Source organism: Boleophthalmus pectinirostris, unplaced genomic scaffold, assembly GCF_026225935.1.
Source record: "Boleophthalmus pectinirostris isolate CB_2022bp ecotype Guang Dong unplaced genomic scaffold, ASM2622593v1 HiC_scaffold_7, whole genome shotgun sequence".
NCBI classification, from domain to species: domain Eukaryota; kingdom Metazoa; phylum Chordata; class Actinopteri; order Gobiiformes; family Gobiidae; genus Boleophthalmus; species Boleophthalmus pectinirostris.
This window is the reverse complement of record NW_026571473.1, coordinates 9649708-9668475: the sequence shown is the minus strand read 5'-3', so window position 1 is coordinate 9668475 and position 18768 is coordinate 9649708. Positions and strand designations below refer to the sequence as shown.

General features: G+C 37.2%; 1 protein-coding gene across 1 annotated transcript in view; it reads right to left on the bottom strand.

The window, feature by feature from the left end:
- Positions 1-18768, bottom strand: part of jak1 (Janus kinase 1) — a 67752-nt gene that overhangs the window by 27440 nt on the left and 21544 nt on the right. Inside the window, exons 10-13 of the mRNA XM_055164700.1 lie at positions 18475-18589; positions 15373-15568; positions 4496-4602; positions 3358-3510 (exon numbers count right to left, since the gene is read on the bottom strand). Coding sequence (XP_055020675.1) covers positions 3358-3510; positions 4496-4602; positions 15373-15568; positions 18475-18589 — 571 coding nt within the window. The remainder of the gene's footprint in view (positions 1-3357; positions 3511-4495; positions 4603-15372; positions 15569-18474; positions 18590-18768) is intronic.

Genomic DNA, 18768 nt, shown 5'->3' with positions numbered 1-18768 from the left:
ACACAGCAGATATGCACAGCCTGCATGCAGAAAACGCCACTGTCTGTGCTACACTAGATAGTGACATTGTCAGCGCACTCAAATAGTTTATCGCCGTGTGATAAAATAAGTTATGATGCTAAATTAACATGTGAGGGGGATACATCTTACCCGTATGCATAAATGACGAGAAGAAATGTCTCAAACTTCAGTAGCTGGACATCCACTCATACCTGATTGATAGAACTAGTCCCGCCCCCAAGAGAGTCTGAAATCTGCTAAAATCCTCCAAGACACTGACATGACACCAGATAGGACTTTCAGGACAGTCTCTTACAGGAGACATGCGCAGTAGAGCGTGGGGAGAGACTGGGGTGATGCACTGAGGAAGTTTTGAACAGTTATTTTGTGCTTCATACACATACCCTCTTCATGGAAAACATGAAGAAATGCAGATGATACAGCTTTTAAGTTAAAGGTGATTGATGTGGCTGTCGAACAAGGAAACAGAGCTGCTGCACGTGAGCTCGGCATCAGTGAGTCGATGGTGAGATTTTGGCGATGGCAGCATAATGAACTGACTCAATGCAAAAAGATGACACAAGCTTTGAGGCGATAAAAGCAGGTGGCCCTTGAAAACGTTCTTGAAGACGTGAACACCTGCAGCTTATATTCAGGTGCGGCCTATATATGTACAATTTCATTAAAAATTTTGTTAAAATTTCGTTGATGCGGCTTATATTCAGGTGCGCTCAATAGTCCGGAAAATACGGTAATAATGTGCAATTAATGATGCTGTTTAGACTTTGGAGGATTCAACAGACTGCTTTATTGTTGTTGTTTTTACTAGTTTTAAGGAAAATACATACAATTTTAAATTGTAATTTCTTTGATACTACTTTGCAGGTAGGGTCATCAATGTTCCCTGGGGTGTGATGCTAACTGTAGGCACTGCTCTGTCTGGAACTGTGTTACTCAAGTTAGACATTAATCTGAGCTTTGTTTTAACACTACGTGACCAGAAAGAGCTGATTTAGTGGTGGAGAGTCAACTGGTGACTTGATTTGTGCTGTTACACAAGTCTCCCACACATAAATTAGAAATACAAGTGAACTAGCCTTAACCAACAGTTTTTCAGTTAGTCACTCTCACCACTTTTGTTGAACATCAAACACCTAAACAGTGCAACTAACACTTGTATTCATCACAGGCTCCTGAAAATGTGTTGTTTAAATCCATTTTGTATATTTTAAAATCTCGATCTTAAAAATTTTTGACAGTATTTGCTAATGTGTGCATTGTGCCGCTACATCACAGCAAAGTCCCAATTTAGGTTTTGTTTTATTTGCCATATCGCCAAGCCCTACAAAAAATATTTACTAATATCCTTCTTTAGTGACACTGCATAATAATAAAAGTTTGAAATAACAATTCTTATCTTAAACCTAGAGCCAAACAAATTGATTACATTAAGTTAAAGGTAAACTCACAATAAACAAGTTTAATCTGTCTTTATATAAATACATTGTTTCCTTGTACTTTTTTCTGCATTAATAGTTATTTTTGCATGAACTCCTGTGCAGTTGTTATTGTTGAAGTCTTGTGAGTACAGTTTGGGTCAGAAACACAGAGGTATAGTTTGACAAACTTTTGCCAGGCCCCCTTTTAGTCGACTAATCAATCAGCAGGACATGTCTTTGGAATTAATAATGGAATTGGACTCAAACGTCTACCAGGACTTTTTAAGTAATACTTAATTAGAAACAAAATAAAGCCTGGCTAACCTTTGTGGCTGTCTGTGTTGGTCTTGAGTATTTTTAAACTGTTAATAACACCTTTTACTGAAGCTGAGACAGTGTTTCACGATCTTATATTTTTATGTGTATCTTCTTTCTTTGTTGTTAAAAACATAAAATTCACAGAGCTGCCAACATGTGAAGCTCCTTGCCATATCTATGCCACAGTTTCCATAGTTATCACTTTAAATATTTATGATACTGTGACTCCTCATGTTTACAGAGATACGAGCATCCTGGTTTCTCTGGGGACATGTAAACGTCATATCTAGATTACTGTCATAACCTCCTACATTCTTTTCAAATCCAGAAGGGACTTGAACCAGACCAAAGAGCATGAAAAACCTCCATCCAGATTTGAGATGATCCTTTGGAAGACTTCTCCTAGTGAAAATTCTCTTAATAGTCAGAACAAAACATAAAACTTCTTTTACTTGAGATAAGTAATTGTTTGGTGCCTCTATTGTTGATTCTGATAGAATCCATGCTCAGTCTTGTTTGTATTTTTTTCTCCTTTTTTTGGAGAAGCAGTAGGGATGTAACACTAACCGAAATATCATTACATTGTATCGTCAAAGTTCTCACAATAATATCGTGGACCATCACAATATATCGAATTACAAGTCTCTTTGTTTAAATTAAGAGTTATGGTGCAGCAATAGCTAAAAAAAAGACAGAGACTACATAGACCATGATCCTTTGCTCCATTTCAGTGTAGACTACAAGAAGAATAACAGTTCTGACCACTTTTAAGTCTTAGTTCTTTAAAATAAGTCTTGTCAATGCATTTTAAGAGGAAAAAGTAGCATATTCAGAGTTTTGTTAGCTTCCATAAAGTATCGCAATAAATATCGTACCGTGAGATGTATATCGTGAAAATATCATACAGAGAAATTTGGATACAGTTACATTGTGAGCCTCCCCACCGTATCGAGTGCTTTCCCATGATATTGCAATAAATATCGTACCGTGAGGTTCATACTGTGACGATATTGTATCGTGAGACTTGGATATTGATACACCCCTTGTAAGCAGCCATGTTTTTGACGCAAACAAAGCACGCGTTTCTCTGTTTGGTTAATCCGCCTGTCAATCATGCCCTCTGAAATCAGGGAGCTACTATACGGCTCCAGATCCACTCATCTTTGTGAAGTTCTGTCAAAGCATGTGATTCTGGCTGGTTAGGTAAGTCATAACCGCGATAAGACTCCGGGATACTTGATTACTTGATGATTTGTTTCTATGGAAATGTCATTACTCTGTATGGAATGTTCCACAGTAGGGCACTGAACAGCTCTACCTTACATTTATTCAATTACAGTTGGTTTTATAGCTTAACAATGCTTAAAAAAACAGGCATTCTGACTGTAAGCGTGGGGTCGCCTCTCCACATATCTGAGCTGCAAATTGGTCTGGTTGGGTCTCCATGAAGATAGAAAGGGTTAATAACATAAAGTGAGACAAAGCAAAAACATCCCTGTGGAGAAAAGCCTTTGACAGACCCTCCACCAAAAAAGTTACACAATGCACCCTTAAATCCATGTCTTACCAACTATGTCTATTAAGTCTTATTAAATCTTACCAAAGAGATGTCCCTGTGTCCAGCTCCCAGCACCTTTAGGACCACCTTCATCTCCTGTGGTGAGAAGTACCCTCCCTCTCCATCGTCATCACTCTTCACCTTCAGAGTGCCAGAGTAGATGTTGGTTTTGGTTCCTTGGCCCAAGTGGTCACCCTAGAAATAAAACAAAACAATAAAAAAAGTGTTAACCCTGTAGTTTAGATCTGTACAAAGACTGACATATGACTCTTGAAATGAAGCAAGTGTGAATGCAGCCCGGAAGACATAAATTTAAGGCAGTCACGATTAAAAATTTTGAAGCATGATGTATTGTTGAGACACAATTTCCAAAAGATGAGACGGATTGGGTCCAAGAGAATAAGAAAAGACAAGATTCCTAATACACAATTCCTAATATATACATTTCTCAATTCAATTTCCAGTTGTTTAATTTATTTGATTTCATATTTTTGCTTCCATTGTAGTGCTGCTTTTCAGAACTGTAAGAGATATAACTCATGAACGTGTAACCCTTTTCCATACAATCCAAATGTAAACACTTGAAAAAAAAATCTCATGAGATCCTTTTTGTCACGTGAGCAAGATCTTGTACTATCCCTACTATTGAAATATAGCTGATAAACTTTAATATTGAAACCAAGTATCTATATAATAATATGTACAATTTTATAATTATAAATTAACATAAATAGTTTTGTAGGTTTAGTTTTCTGTTTCATTTTATTCTGAATATTTTATTGCATTTAGAATCTAAAGATTATTCAGTGTACATGTTATTCCACTACTGCTTTTGTACTCTGAATTTGAAGTTGAAATTTCCCCATTACACAAAAAACAAAGGTTCTGTTATATATAGACAAATGATTGGGAAACAGATAAGAAAGTAATGTTGTGGTCATCAATAGGTCAGACGTTTTCCAGACAAATGATTGGGAAACAGATAAGAAACAGATAAGAAAGTAATGTTGTGGTCATCAATGAATAGGTCAGACGTTTTTATCAGCATCTGTGTGAATGAAGAACGCATAAACAAGATGCAAATGCCGTGGCAAAACATGGGTTTGTGTTTTGTCTTTTTGTTGGAGAAGAGATAACACATATTCAAATTTAAAAATGCAAAAAAATGTTGATTCTGTACCTGCTCTAGCTCGTCTTTCAGGATGCGGTGGAAGCTGAGCTGGCTCTCCGGAGGGTGTGGGTTCTGTTGCACCCGGTCTTTGGTGATCACCAGAAGATTAGAGACCTCTGTGAATTAGAAACAATACATACATTACTTACATTTTTTATTAACATTTTTATTATTAATATTATTATCTTGGTTATGGTTATTCTTATTTTATTATTGCATTATTACTTTTCTATTTTTACACTTTTTTTCCACATTTTACAACAATCTTGCTATGGTTATGGTCACATTTTTATCAGGGATTTAACGATACCCAAATCTGACAATGGAATATTTATTGAGATATTTGGAGGCACAACAAACTTGTAAATACGCTACTTTGTCCCCATTAAATTTCTTGACAAGACTTAACCCAAAGAACTACAATTTATTATAATTATTTCTTCATGTAGTCTGCACTGAAAAGCAGCAAAGGAACATGGTCTGTGTAGTTCCTTCTGTCTGTTGCTATTGCTGCACAATAACTATTCATTTAAAGGTGGACAAAGTAACTTTTGTTGGGGGTCTGTTTGTTTTTACGGATATGTCATTGCTCTGCCTGGAATGTCTCACAGTGTGACATTAAACATCTCTAATTTATATTTATTCAGTTACAGGTGGTTTTGAATCTCAAAAATATCTACCAAAGAAAGGCATTCTGACTGTGAGTAGGGTTGCCTCTCCACAGATCTGACCTGTAACTTCTAGTCTAGTTTGGTTTCCATGAAGATTGAAAGGTTTAATGCCATACTGTGAAACACTCCAGACAAAGCAATAACATCTCCATGGAAGCATTTGATTGACTCTCTACAAGAAAAGTTGCACAATGCACCTTTAAGCAAAGAGTAAGTAATTCAAGTTCATATTGTGAGGGCCCACGATATTATTGTGAGACTTTTGACAATATGATATCACGATATTTCGGTTATTGTTACATCCTTAATGCGCTTTTCCACTTCTAATGCACTCAAAGTGTTTTACATCAAGAACCACTCACCCATTCACACACACTAACACACACGTACACCACACAGACAGTGGGGGTGAGGTAGGTTAAGTGTCTTGCCCAAGGACATAATGATAGCATTCATCTGTGGGAGCTGGAATCACACCGCAAACCTGTGGGTCAGTGGATCTGGTGTTGTTGAAAGCAGTTGCTAAATGTTGTAAAACCGTATATAATTAATGGCAATTTAGGCTGCAATTCCCAAACCGCAAAGGCTGCAACTAAAACATTTTTTAGCATATTAAAATATTTTCAGCCTACAACAAAATATCTTAGTCTTAGTAAACAGTTAAGCGTGTAGTTTAAAGGTGCACTGTGAAGCTTTTCTAGTGGAGGGTTCATCAAATGCTTTTCTCCATGGAGATGTTATTGCTTTGTCTGGAATATTTCACAGTATGGCATTAAACCTTTCTATCTTCATGGAGACCAAACCAGACCCAGTTACAGGTCAGATCTGTGGAGAGGCAACCCCGCTCGCAGTCAGAACTTTTCTAGGTATTTTTGAGCTATAAACCCACCTGTAATTAAATGGTAGATCTGTTTAATGTCAGACTGTGGAACATTCTAAGCAGAGCAATAACATCTGACATTCTTGTAAGTTTCTTGTATTAGTTTAGCGCTTCATAAATCATCCTTCTCACAAATGATTATGTTTTTTTAAAGACTATTTTAAATATGCACTACACAAATAATTTAAATTTAAATTAAATTCCACTTAATTTTCATAACACATTTTATAAACAAAATAGATTCCAAAGTGCTGCACAGAGACCATGAAAAGAAAACAACAAAAGGTATAACTGCTAAAATGTGGTGATACTAGTCCTAAAACAATAAAACCAGTAGAAAATCTTGTAACTTTTTGGTTGGGAGCCCATCACCTCCTTGTTGCTATGGAACTGTCATTGCTCTGCTTCGAATGTTCCACTATATGGCATTAAACAACTCTACCTTATAGTTATTCAATTATAGGTCATTTTATAGCTCAAAAATACAGGCATTCTGAATGTGAACGGGGTCGCCTCTCCACAGATCTGACCTGTAATGTAGCCTGTCATTGTTTCCCTTGAGATAGATAGGTTTAATCTCTATTGTGGAACATTCCAGACAAAGCAATAACATTGTTTGCATCGCTGTCTGTTTTTGTATGCCTTCTGTATTTTTATGCTTTTTGTATTGTTCTTTGCGGCTTGTAAAGCACTTTGTAACCTTGTTTTTAAAAGTGCTTTATCAATAAAGATTTATTATTATTATTATTATTCTCTCCGTGAAGAAAAGCATTTGACGGACACTCCACCAGAAAAGTTACACAATGCACCTTTGAATTTGAAATTGTGCACAAATTCAGCTAGGTATGAACCGCATTGTAATTTTGAAGCATAAACTGCAGATCTAACCAAAACTGCAATTGTATTTTTACCAAAATCTTTCAGCCCTACATAAACAGTGACGTCAATGTGGCTGTGAATAGCGAATGAGGCTGCGTTGCCGTATTTATGTGCTCTGTGCGTGTGTGTGTGTGTGTGTTTGTGTGTGGGAGAACATTGTGTACCTACCTATGTACCTATGGGGCCCTGCAGGTTTGTGTTGGCCACAAAACTAAAGCTGTGACAGAACTAGAACGCTGTGGTCTGACAGGGAGAAGGCAGCTACATCATTATATCATATCACCACACAGCGCCATTTGCATTTACAACAAAAACAACACGCCGCCATATAGAACAGCCATTTGCATTTACAACAAAAACAATGCACTCTAATCTTCTCATCTGTGATATAACCATGCTATATTCCCACTTCCTCTTTTGAGATGTAAACAAACAGTAGCTCAGGAACACACACTAAGTCCTATTGTTTTGCATTATTACAAAGGCTAACAGCCCCATAAAGTCATAATTCATAATACAAACAAAATACTAGTCTAGGCTGGAGTCTAGTGTAGTCACAGTATTAAGGAGGTTTGAGGCTGATGCTATACCAAATATATAGATACATAATAATATTCCTTAAAGGTTCTATGTTATGCAAAACTGACTCATGTTACCTCATCAAAAACCTGGTTGTGTTTTGTTTCATTCACACAAGTTTGAGTAATGCTGATTTATTAGTATATGTAGCTCAAAATGCTCTGTTCCAGCGGTATTTTTAGTTTTCGTGGCCGATGCTAGGCCTGTCACAATAACAAATTTACGATATTTTGCTGAAGTAAATCTAGATTATAAACGAAACCACAAAAACTATTCTAAATCTACAATATTGTTCAAAAAAAACAAAAAAACATGAGCTACAATAAATAAATAGCCAAATCAAACACTTTTGTACTTGATTTGCATCTGTAAAGAGTAATACAAGTTATTAATTCAAACTTTTATGGCTTAGATCTTATCATATCGCCAAAACATAAGCAAACAACCAAACAGCTGGTTTAGAATCCAGTAAAACCAATGACCGATAATCTCTACCGATATTTTAGAGCTGATATGTAGGGCTAATTTTGATAATTTTCTTTTGTCATTTAAATTTCTTATGTCATTTAAATTTACAAAATTTACTACAAACCTATAAACGAGCTGTACATCTCTTTGAACTAAAATGTTACATATTCTTTATGCAGCAGGTCAGCGAAAACAAAATATCAGTTTGTGCTGAAAATTTTGCAATAGTTTTCAAGTTAACAGCTACCGTTTGTTTATTAGAGGTTGGAAATTTCAGATGATTCTAGGGAAGGTGTATGGCAGTGTGTGTGTATGTTTAAAAACACAGTGGAGCACACAAGGTCGAATAGTGGTTTCTGTTTGAGAGACCTCAGGCTAAATTTGCAGGGTTCGTGCGTGAAAGTGAATGAAGTGAAACACAACGCCAGGTGTGTTTGTTATGAGGAAACAACATTATAACAGATTAGAAAATATTGGACAGGTGGTGCCGTGTTGGTCATTTTTATAGCTCAAATGAGTATCTTGTTTAAAGTCTAAGTCTAAATCTAAGCAGACTGTCCCTTTCCCTTGACAATACCTGTATAAAACACTATCACATATAAACCTGCCTTCATTATGTAACGTGTGTTGATGAAAACATATTTTGAAAGCTGCACCCACTCGTGCTCAGAGCTCCTCGCTTCCCTGAGAGAGGTAAACAGACCAGCTCTGCTCAGGCTCCGGAAACCCACATTTACAACTCTCTTCCTCCAGACACTGTTTCACAAAGACTCTGAACAGATACTTGCTATAAACACAAGGCTCAACAAGAGTTATCGCATGCAAAAGGAAATCACTATTTGAATGGACATAGTCAGCATTATTCCAAAAGTCGTATTTATTTAGCTAATAAAATGCTGACAAAGTTAGGCTTAAAGGTGCATTGTGTAACTTTTCTGGGGCAGGATCCGTCACCTGCTTGTTTCTATGGAATGTTCCACAGTATGACATTAAACAGCTCTACTTTACATTTATTCAATTGCAGGTCATTCTACGGCTCAAAAATACCCATATAAACAGGTATTTTGACTGTGAGCGGGGTTGCCTCTCCACAGATCTGACCTGTAACTTGGTCTGGTTTGGTCTCAATGAAGATAGAAAGGTTTAATGCCATACTGTGAAATATTTCAGACAAAGCGATAACATCTTCATAAAAGAAAAGTTACACAATGCACCTTTAAGTAAATACAGATGATAAACAAAAATATTGAAAATAGTTTATGACACAGAATTATTTCGTTAAAGGTGCATTGTGTAACTTTTCGGCAGATGGTCCACCACCTGCTTGTCTCAAAGGAGATGGTATTACTTTGTCTGAAATGTTTCAAAGTGCGGCATTAAACTTATCCATCTATAATTCATTCAGTTATTGCTCAAAATGCACACCTACAGTTAGCGGGCCATCCTCTGCACAGATCTGACCAGTATCTTGGTCTGGTGGTATCTCCTGCTTGTTTCCATGGAGATAGTTAAGTTTAATACCACACTGTGACACTTTCCAAGCAAAGCAATTACATCATCATGGAAACAGAAATGTAGGCAGACCCTCCACCAAAAAAGCTACCTCTTTAAGTACATTATTCACCCCAAAATGATTCAAAATATTTAAAAAACAGGAACTGCACTAAATAAACAGCAGAAATAAATGATTGAGTAGTTAGTCTGTATCTATAATGAGTCATAGAGGTTATATTTTTGTAGAACAGAAATCTTTAAATCTTTTTGTAGAACAGAAAAATAACAAAAAGTTCCCCACTAGTAACAAAAAGTCCCCATGATAAATACTGACCATAAAATATATAGTTCCTGCTTTCATATACTGAACAATAAATCACTATTAAAGATCTACAAATGTTTTTTTCATGTCCGATGATAGGCCTGTCACAATAACAAATTACGATATTAGTGCTGAATTAAATATAGACAATAAATGATAACATTGAAACCACAAAAACTATTCTACATTAAATCTACAATATTGTTAAAAAACATGGGCTACAATAAATAAGAAGCCAAATCAGACACTTTAGTACATGATTTGCATCTGTAAAGAGCAATACAAGTTAATAATTCAAACTTTTACGGATTAAATCTTATCATATCACCAAAACATAACCAAACAATCAAACAGTTGGTTTAGAATCCAGTCAAACTAATGACCAATAATCTCTGCCGATATTTTTGAGCTGATAGGTAGGGCCAATTTTGATAATTTTCCACTAATTATGTCATTTCAATTTACTTCAAACTCACCCGCAGTACTTTTTTTTTATAACAAATCTATAGAAGGGCTGGGTATCTCTTTGCATTAAAGTGTTACAGGTCGTCAAAACAAAATATCGGTTTGTGCTGAAAATTTAAGGCCAAGGCGCTAAAAAGGACAAATATCGGACCAATATATATCGGTATATTGCTAGTCAATAAAGTAATTATCATGACAGACCTAAACATAGTGCCCACTGCTACTGCTAACGCTTTGTGTCTTAGAGATGGAGACTCTACAGAAGAACCAATAATGACAGAAAAAAAAACGTCGAAGCAGAAATGGTTGGTTCTGAATTGGTTATACGTGATTTTGTATGTAGTAAAATATGTTTTACTCCAGTGAACATAACATTTGGACAGACATTTTTGCACTGTCTGAATCTAATAATAAAGGTGTTTTTTCATGCACCGTTAGCAGAGCAGTAGCTGTGAACAGTGGCTTTATCTCCGCTTTACACCTTGTGAGTTAGAAATGTACTTTTGAGCTCATCGTTTTGAATCATTAGGATGCTATGAATGCATTAACAAAGTGAGGAGTTTGGGTTTCTACAGTAGCTTAGAATTTATTGGTACTTTACGCTTTTAGGATGGTAAAAAGAAGTCATTACAACAATATTTTAGTAGTCAGCAGTTATTTTATTCAGTTAGTTGACTAGTCATTGAGAGAAATTTTAAGGAAGGCATAATGTGTTTGTGTTTGATATATATCTATAATCTATGGATGATCATGTTATCATTTGGACATTTTATATACAAATATTAGTTTAAAAAGACATCACAACAAAGAATCTGCACCTCTGATAAACTTGCCTGACCAGCTAGTCCCTTCTACATTCTGTTCGAGGAACCGGAAAATTGATACTTTCCAGTCACATCAGGCTGGGGGTGTTCTACATGTATCTCTAATGGAGGAATGTTTAGGAGTTACCATGGTGGCACAATGCACACATTAGCAAACACTGGCAAAAAAGTTTCTGACGTGAATGGAGCATGTAAAAAAAAAATCGGGGAAATAGGATATGGCTCCAGATCCACTCGTCTTTGTAAAGTTTTGTCAAAGCGTGTGGTTCTGGCTGCTCAGGTAACCGACAGATAGTTGCAATTAGCAGATTTTTTTTTTTTTATTTGTACCAAAATGACAACACAACGTTACTGAATCCTACAAGCATCACCGATTAAGAAAATAAAATGAAAGAACGAAGTAAGTAAAGTAAGTAGAGAGCAGTGGGCATGTACTGGTGGTAGTGAAAACAGGTATTGAGATGCAAAATCGTCTTGAAAATAAGCGATTAAAGACTGCTCACACACGCACGAATCACTCCAAATACAACTTCAGGTGAGTAAATAATGAGGGGAAACAGCTATAACATGGGTTAAAAGCTCTAAACAGTTGATTTTGTATAACAGGTCTGCTTTAAACAATTAAAGGCTGAAGTATGGTGACTGAATGCTTCTAAAGGAATATTTACAAATAAGGTGCATATTGATTAAAAAAATTCAAATGTAGTATCCTTTTATCACATATTGACTTCTTTTCTCCTATCATTTGCCATGTGTTTTTGAATAGACCAAATAACAATAAAGGACAAAATACAATTGCGAATAAATTAACGACAAGTCACAGTTCTACTATTGAATTTATTTTGCTTTGCCCTAGTAATATGTCAGCCTGCTCCGCTCTTCGTTGGTGGGAAACAGAGATGTTGAGGAAAAGTATTCAGCTCCGGGACGCTGTAGCTTGTTTATGCACTGGTCCACTGCATTCCTGACCTCTCTGACTTTACAGCCCTGTGTGGACTCCAAACATTCCCCACACACCCAGACCTCACATAAAACATTATCAACAGATTAACAGTTAAAATGTTTCTAGGCTTGTGAAGAGGCAATTTGGAAGCAATCAATTTGTGTGCGTGTGGTTTTTTTTTTTTTATGAGTTTAAGTTCATTTAGGGCTTTGGCTTTCATACAAGGCCCAGTTAAAGGTGCACTGTGCAACTTTTTGGGTGGAGGGTCACCGTGGAGATGTTGCTGCTTTGCCTGGAATTTTTCACGGTATTAAACGTATCTATTTCCATGGAGACAAGCACCAAGTCCAATTTACAGGTCTGATTTATGGAGAGGTGGGCCACTTCAACTAGAATACATATTTTTCAAGATATAGTTTTATTTTTTTTAAAAACCTATAATTACTAACAAGCAAGTTTAATGCCATACTGTGTCCATAGCATATTTCCATGGACACAACCAGGTGCTGGACTCTTATGTGAGAATTTACATAGTGCATCTTTATGATCCTTAAACTGTCAGTACCGTGGAACCAAATCTTAGTTCAACCCTGATCCCTGAACTTTTATTAACAAATGAACTGAAAGAAACGCGGAGACGCAGATGGACACTCTTTAACCTATTTGAATGTCCGCCAGGTGCTTTCAAAACAGTAGATGGCCCCAAAAGCCACAATGAAAGCCAATAAAAAATGATAATGAGTAATTTAGAAAGATAACATTTAACGTTTTTTGATTCCTGCAAATTTAAAATACAGAGTGATGGCTATAATTTGAGTCATAAAAAGCTGCAGAAATATCAGATGAAAAGACAAACGTACAGAGTAATCTTTTTCTTTAAAGGTGCAAAACGCAACTTTTCTGCTGCAGTGTCCATTATCTGCTTGTTTCCATGGAGATGTTACTGCTTTGCCTGGAATGTTCCATGGTATGGCATTAAACATTTCCATCTAGCATTTATTCATTACAGGTGTTTCTACTGCTCAAAAATAAAATAACTCCTTCTGTAAAGGGGTGACTCTCCACAGATCTGAACTGTGGAACATTCTAGACAAAGCAATAACATTTCCAGGGAGACAAGCAGGTGGTGGCAGCCTGTTTAATCCGTGTATCATTCGTTCATTCGTTTTTCAATATAAAACCAAAAATAAGAAAACGAAAAAACAACTGTTTTCTTCGTTATTTGTCTCCAAAACCAAAATGAAAAAACGGATAACGATTCGTTTTTTCAGTTTTCGATTTTGTGTTTAAATGAAGAATGGAAAAAACGGATAACGGCCGTTTCCCGTTTACGTGACTTCCGTGACTGCGATGCCGGACTTTTGCACCGTATACGGACTGAACCAGGACTGATTCAGGTCCGAGACCAGACCGAGACCAGAGCGGGACTGAGACCGGGACCAGACAGGGACCAGACCGGGACCAGACCGGGCCAGAGCGGGACTGGGTCTCAGTAGCGCTCTGGTCCCGGTCTGGTCCCGGACCTGGTCCATCTGAACCAAAAGCTCTTAGTTCGGTTTGTTTTCGTTGGGGTGAAAGCTCGGAGTCCGGTCTGGTCCCGGTCTGGTCCCGGTCTCAGTCCCGCTCTGGTCCCGGTCTGGTCCCGGTCTCAGTCCCGGTCTGGTCCCGGTCTGGTCCCGGTCTCAGTCCCGCTCTGGTCCCGGTCTGGTCCCGGTCTCAGTCCCGCTCTGGTCTCGGTCTGGTCTCGGACCTGAATCAGTCCCGGTTCAGTTCGTATGCGGTGCAAAAGTCCGGCATCGCAATCACGGAAGTCACGTAAACGGGAAACGGCCGTTATCCGTTTTTTCCATTCTTCATTTAAACACAAAATCGAAAACTGAAAAAACGAATCGTTATCCGTTTTTTCATTTTGGTTTTGGAGACAAATAACGAAGAAAACTGTTGTTTTTTCGTTTTCTTATTTTTGGTTTTATATTGAAAAACGAATGAACGAATGATACACGGATTCTGTTTCATCAGCCGGTTTCACTTCTGACCTCGCAGCATTAGAATTCGTTCGCTCGACGGTAGGCGGGTACGTTTTTTATTTAACCAATCGCAGCTATTTGGTTGTGACTTATGTAATGTGCCACAAACAGGGCTACCTGGTATATTAAGCTTTTCCCATATCCCGTAGGAAGATGGGCAATAACGTCTTCCCACTTTATAAAATTCACCAAACATTCCCTTTATTCCAGCTTTAAATCCTCGATCTCGGGAATGCGGGGTTGCCAACACAGAATGTATGGCTCTTCTCGCACTTCTGGGGTTTAGGGTTAGGGTTAGGGTTCCATTACACTGATGGATAAAACTCAAACACTGGCATAAATACAAGTAAATAGGTGTATACTGAATGAGAGGGGTTCAATAAATAATAATAATATAAGAGTTAGACTAAGATTCACTCCGTCGCAAATCAGGGAAAATCTGAATCTGGAACATACTGCCCCATCATTACAGCTTTTGGCTTGTTTGAATCCAAGTGTCTGTTGTTTTAAATGTTTTGCATGTTCCTATACTGTTTATTTGATTGGAAAAGCGCTTTGGGCAGCTTGAGTGTTGTCTAAATAAATAGACTGATAGAGCAAGAGGTCTAGAGAGAATCCTTTGTCACTAAGCACATGTGATTTGAATGGAGCAGGAAGAAATTTGACTATTTTCATGGCACACATTCAGATTCTGTTTTGTTTACATTCAGGAACATATTCTTTTAGCATATCGCACAGCCCTTTGGAGTACACATAAATCAGATAAACATTTAAACCCTCTGCACTATGATTCAGGAGTATATTAGACACTGAATACAACCGAAGACATCAACAGACAGTCAATAAGTACTTAAAGGTACTATATTACGCAAAATTGCCTCTTGTGCCTTGTTTTAATGTTGTTACGTCATCAAAAACATAGCCAGAGTTGTGTTTAGTTTCATTCATGTGCGTTTCAGTAATCCTGCATTATTTCTAAAGCTCAAAATGCTCTGTTCCACCTTGTGATGCAATGAAATTTTAAGTTAACAGCTTCCTTTCTACCTTTTAGTACAGCAGAGAATGGCGATTCCAGGGCTGAAATTAGCCAAACGATTTCAGCAGGAAAGGAGTATGGAGTTTAAAAACACAGTAGAGCACTTGCTGTATTAGTGTTTTCTGTTTGAGAGAAAAACTCACCCTAAATATGCAGGGTTTGTGTGTTAAACATGTGTGAATGAAACAAAACAAAAATCCGGCTATGATTTTGATGAGGAAACAACTTTATAAGATAAATCAGAAAATAGCCTAATATGGGTTCTTCGAAACAAAAGTGTGATTGTGTGCAGACCTACCTCTTGGCTGTGGGGGGCAGCAGCGGGTCAGGCGGAAATGCACATTGTCTGTTCTTAGACTTTGCCCTTCCAGATGCTCCAGCAGCTCCTTGAGGGTGGGGCACTCTGTGCTGGTGCCATACAGACGGAAACCACTAGGGGACAGCTGCTCAATCTGGAAGTTTTTATATTGGCACATGAGATGGTCCTCCTTGGACTGGAAAAAAAAATAATAAAAATTTTAAAAACCCATTTAACAATATTTCATTAATAAACTTTATACCACAGTGAGGACAAATTCCAATGTCCAACTGGTGTGCGTTAAAGGCGCATTATGTAACTTTTTGGTTGGGGGTCCATCACCTGCTTTTTCTATGGATATGTCATTGCTCTGCCTGGAATGTTGACTAGCCTGATTCATCAGCCAGTTTCACTTCGTGAAAACCGTCTGACCTCGCAGCGTTAGAATTCATTTGCTCAACGGTAGGTGGGTAATTTTTTTCATTTAACCAATCGCTGCTATTTGGTCGTGATGTACTAATACGCTGCCAACGAGGCTAACTGGTATATTAAGCTTTTCCCAAATCCTCTTGATAAAATTCACCAAACATTCTCTTTGTTCCGGCTTTAAATCCTCGATCTCGGGAATCGTTGCCAACACAGAATGTATGGCTCTTGGCTGATTGGCTGGTGCCCGAACTCGCACTTACAGGGTTTTTGTGAACCGTCTAGTGTATTCCGATTCCTGACCTAGTCGCTGGAGAGAAATGAAATTGATTGGAAGCACTAGGTGGGACCAGCCTGGCTAGGAATATTCCACAGTATAGCATTAAACATCTCTACCTTACATTTACTCAATTCCAGGAGGTTTTATAGCTCAAAAATACCTAGAAAGTGGGGTCACCTCTCCACAAATCTGACCTGTAAGTTGGTCAGGTTTGGTCTCCATGAAGACAGAAAGGTTTAATGCCATACTGTGAAACATTCCAGACAAAGCAATAACATCTCTATGGAGAATAGCATGTGACGGAACCTCCACTAGAAAAGTTACACAACGCACCTTTAATACTGCATAACGCATAAGTAGTCCGGCAACAGTTAAATCACATTCTGTATCACTCTTCTGCTGCCATCTGTATGACATCACCATAGCAACGGGTAAAGAAAAGCTCAACTGCTGTGAGTAGAAAGTAGGAACTAGCTTAATTTAAAACATTGAAATAACTGATATTTGAAAGATTTATTTCTTTGTAACTTTTATGGTGGTGGTTGTCTCCATGGAGATGTTTTGCGTTGCCTGGAATGTGCCACACTTATCTAGCTTGTACTTAATCCAATAATAGAAGTTTATTGCCACAGAGCTGACCTCTTGCCCAGCCTGGTTGCCAGATAAGAGATAAGAGGTAAATGTAATAGTATACTGTGGCACATGCAGGCAAAGCAATGACCAGAAAACTTAAATGGTGAACCTTTAAAGTGCCTATGACAGGTTAGACTACTCATTTTACTAAAACAGTTACGGTAACATCGTTTTATTTAAGAATTTTGCAAAAAAAAAACAAAAAAAACATTCACACTCGTTTTTCCATTTTGGCTGTTTTTTTAGGTTTAAAATTTTACTTTCTGGTCATAACATCACACTAGGCACTCCAAAACTACCCTAATGTACATAGAAATTATTATCTGACAAATACAAATAACCAAAAAGAGTTACCATAAATTGCACTGAACCTTTGGACAGAATTCTCCCTTCCTAATTTTCCACATATTTTTCAACTTTTCTTCACAAATTGCTTCTTGATTGGTATAAACTATAATTTATATTTACAACAAGTTTTATCCAACCAAAATAACACAAAATTAGAGAATCATCCAAATCTATCATACGCACTTCAGCACTAAGACTTCTTTTTAACCAATTATCATACAACTTTGCCAGTAGTAGTAGTGTAGTTGTTTATATTTTAATAATCTGATATTTTGTGTTTAGTTCAGTGTTGACACTGCCTTTTGTTGTTCTCGTAACTGTTAATGTGTTGTTGTTAAAGGTGCATTGTGTAACTTTTTGACTGGGAGTCCGTCACCTGCTTGTTTCTATGGATATGTCACTGCTCTGCCTGGAATGTTACAGCTCAAAAATACCTACAAATAAAAGGCATTCTGACTTTGAGCGGGGTTGTCTCTCCACAGATCTGACCTGTAACTTGATCTGGTTTGGTCTCCATGATGATAAAAAAGTTTAATCCCATACTGTGAAACATTCGAGCCAAAGCAATAACATCACCATGGAGACAAGCATTTGACAGATCCTCCACTAGAAAAGTTACACAATGGTAACGGCTTTTGTATGTGACTCTTGGTTTCTACGTTGACAAGTTGTTGGGAAGGTTCTATTGTCAGTTACTGGTCAGTTAGAAGGTGAACTGAGACTGCTACCCTTGTGTTCAGAAAATAAAAAACAAAAAGAACTTTGGTATGTTTCCTCACACCAGAATGCAATAATATGTGATACAAAATAAGATAATGTACCATCATCTTGTTTTTCATACCTTTGTCAATTCACCAGTGAGCTTTAAGATATGTTAGAATGTTGTTACTGCATCAAAAACATACCTGGAGTTGCGTTGTGTAATCCTTTATTATTAATCTGTCTACATCTCCAAAGCTCAAAATGCTCTGTTTCACTTTGTGATGTCATGGAGCTGTGGTTTTCAAGTTACCTTTTACCTTCTATTCAGTGGAGATTTGCCATTCCAGAGATGAAATTATCCAAGTGATTCTAGCAAAGTTTAAAAACACAATGGAGCACTTCTTGTATCACCACATGACATCACAAGGTGGAACGTTTTCTGTTTGAGAGAAGTACTCAGCCTAAGTATGCAGGGTTTGTATGTTAAACGTGTCTTAATGAAACAAAACAGTCTTATAACATAGATTAGAAAACAGCGTAATAAAGGCCCTTTAAACTCCTAAATAAAGTTCAGTTCACAAATCGTGACTTCTAATTTGCTTAAAATACACAATATTTTTTCATTATTAAACTAAAAGCTTGTCACCTGTACCCTAAATGTATGATTAATCCAATATCCAAATTATGAAAAATAAAAACCCAAAACCCCTCACCTCAAGGCACACGACTGTAATGATGATGTAATGATAGTCAGTACAGCTCCAGCGCAGGACGTAGGTGCCCTCTTCGTTGCCCTCTTGACGGAGTTTGTGGATGGCATATTCCGTACTACAGAGAAAAAAAAACACAAAAGTAAAGGATTATACAAAACTGACTCTTGTGAAATTTTACTCATATTAGAAAGCTGTTAACTCCTCAAAAACATAACCAGAGTTGTGTTTTGTTTCATTCACACATTTGAGTAACCATTTATTATTAGTCTGTCTATATCTCCACAGCTCAGAATG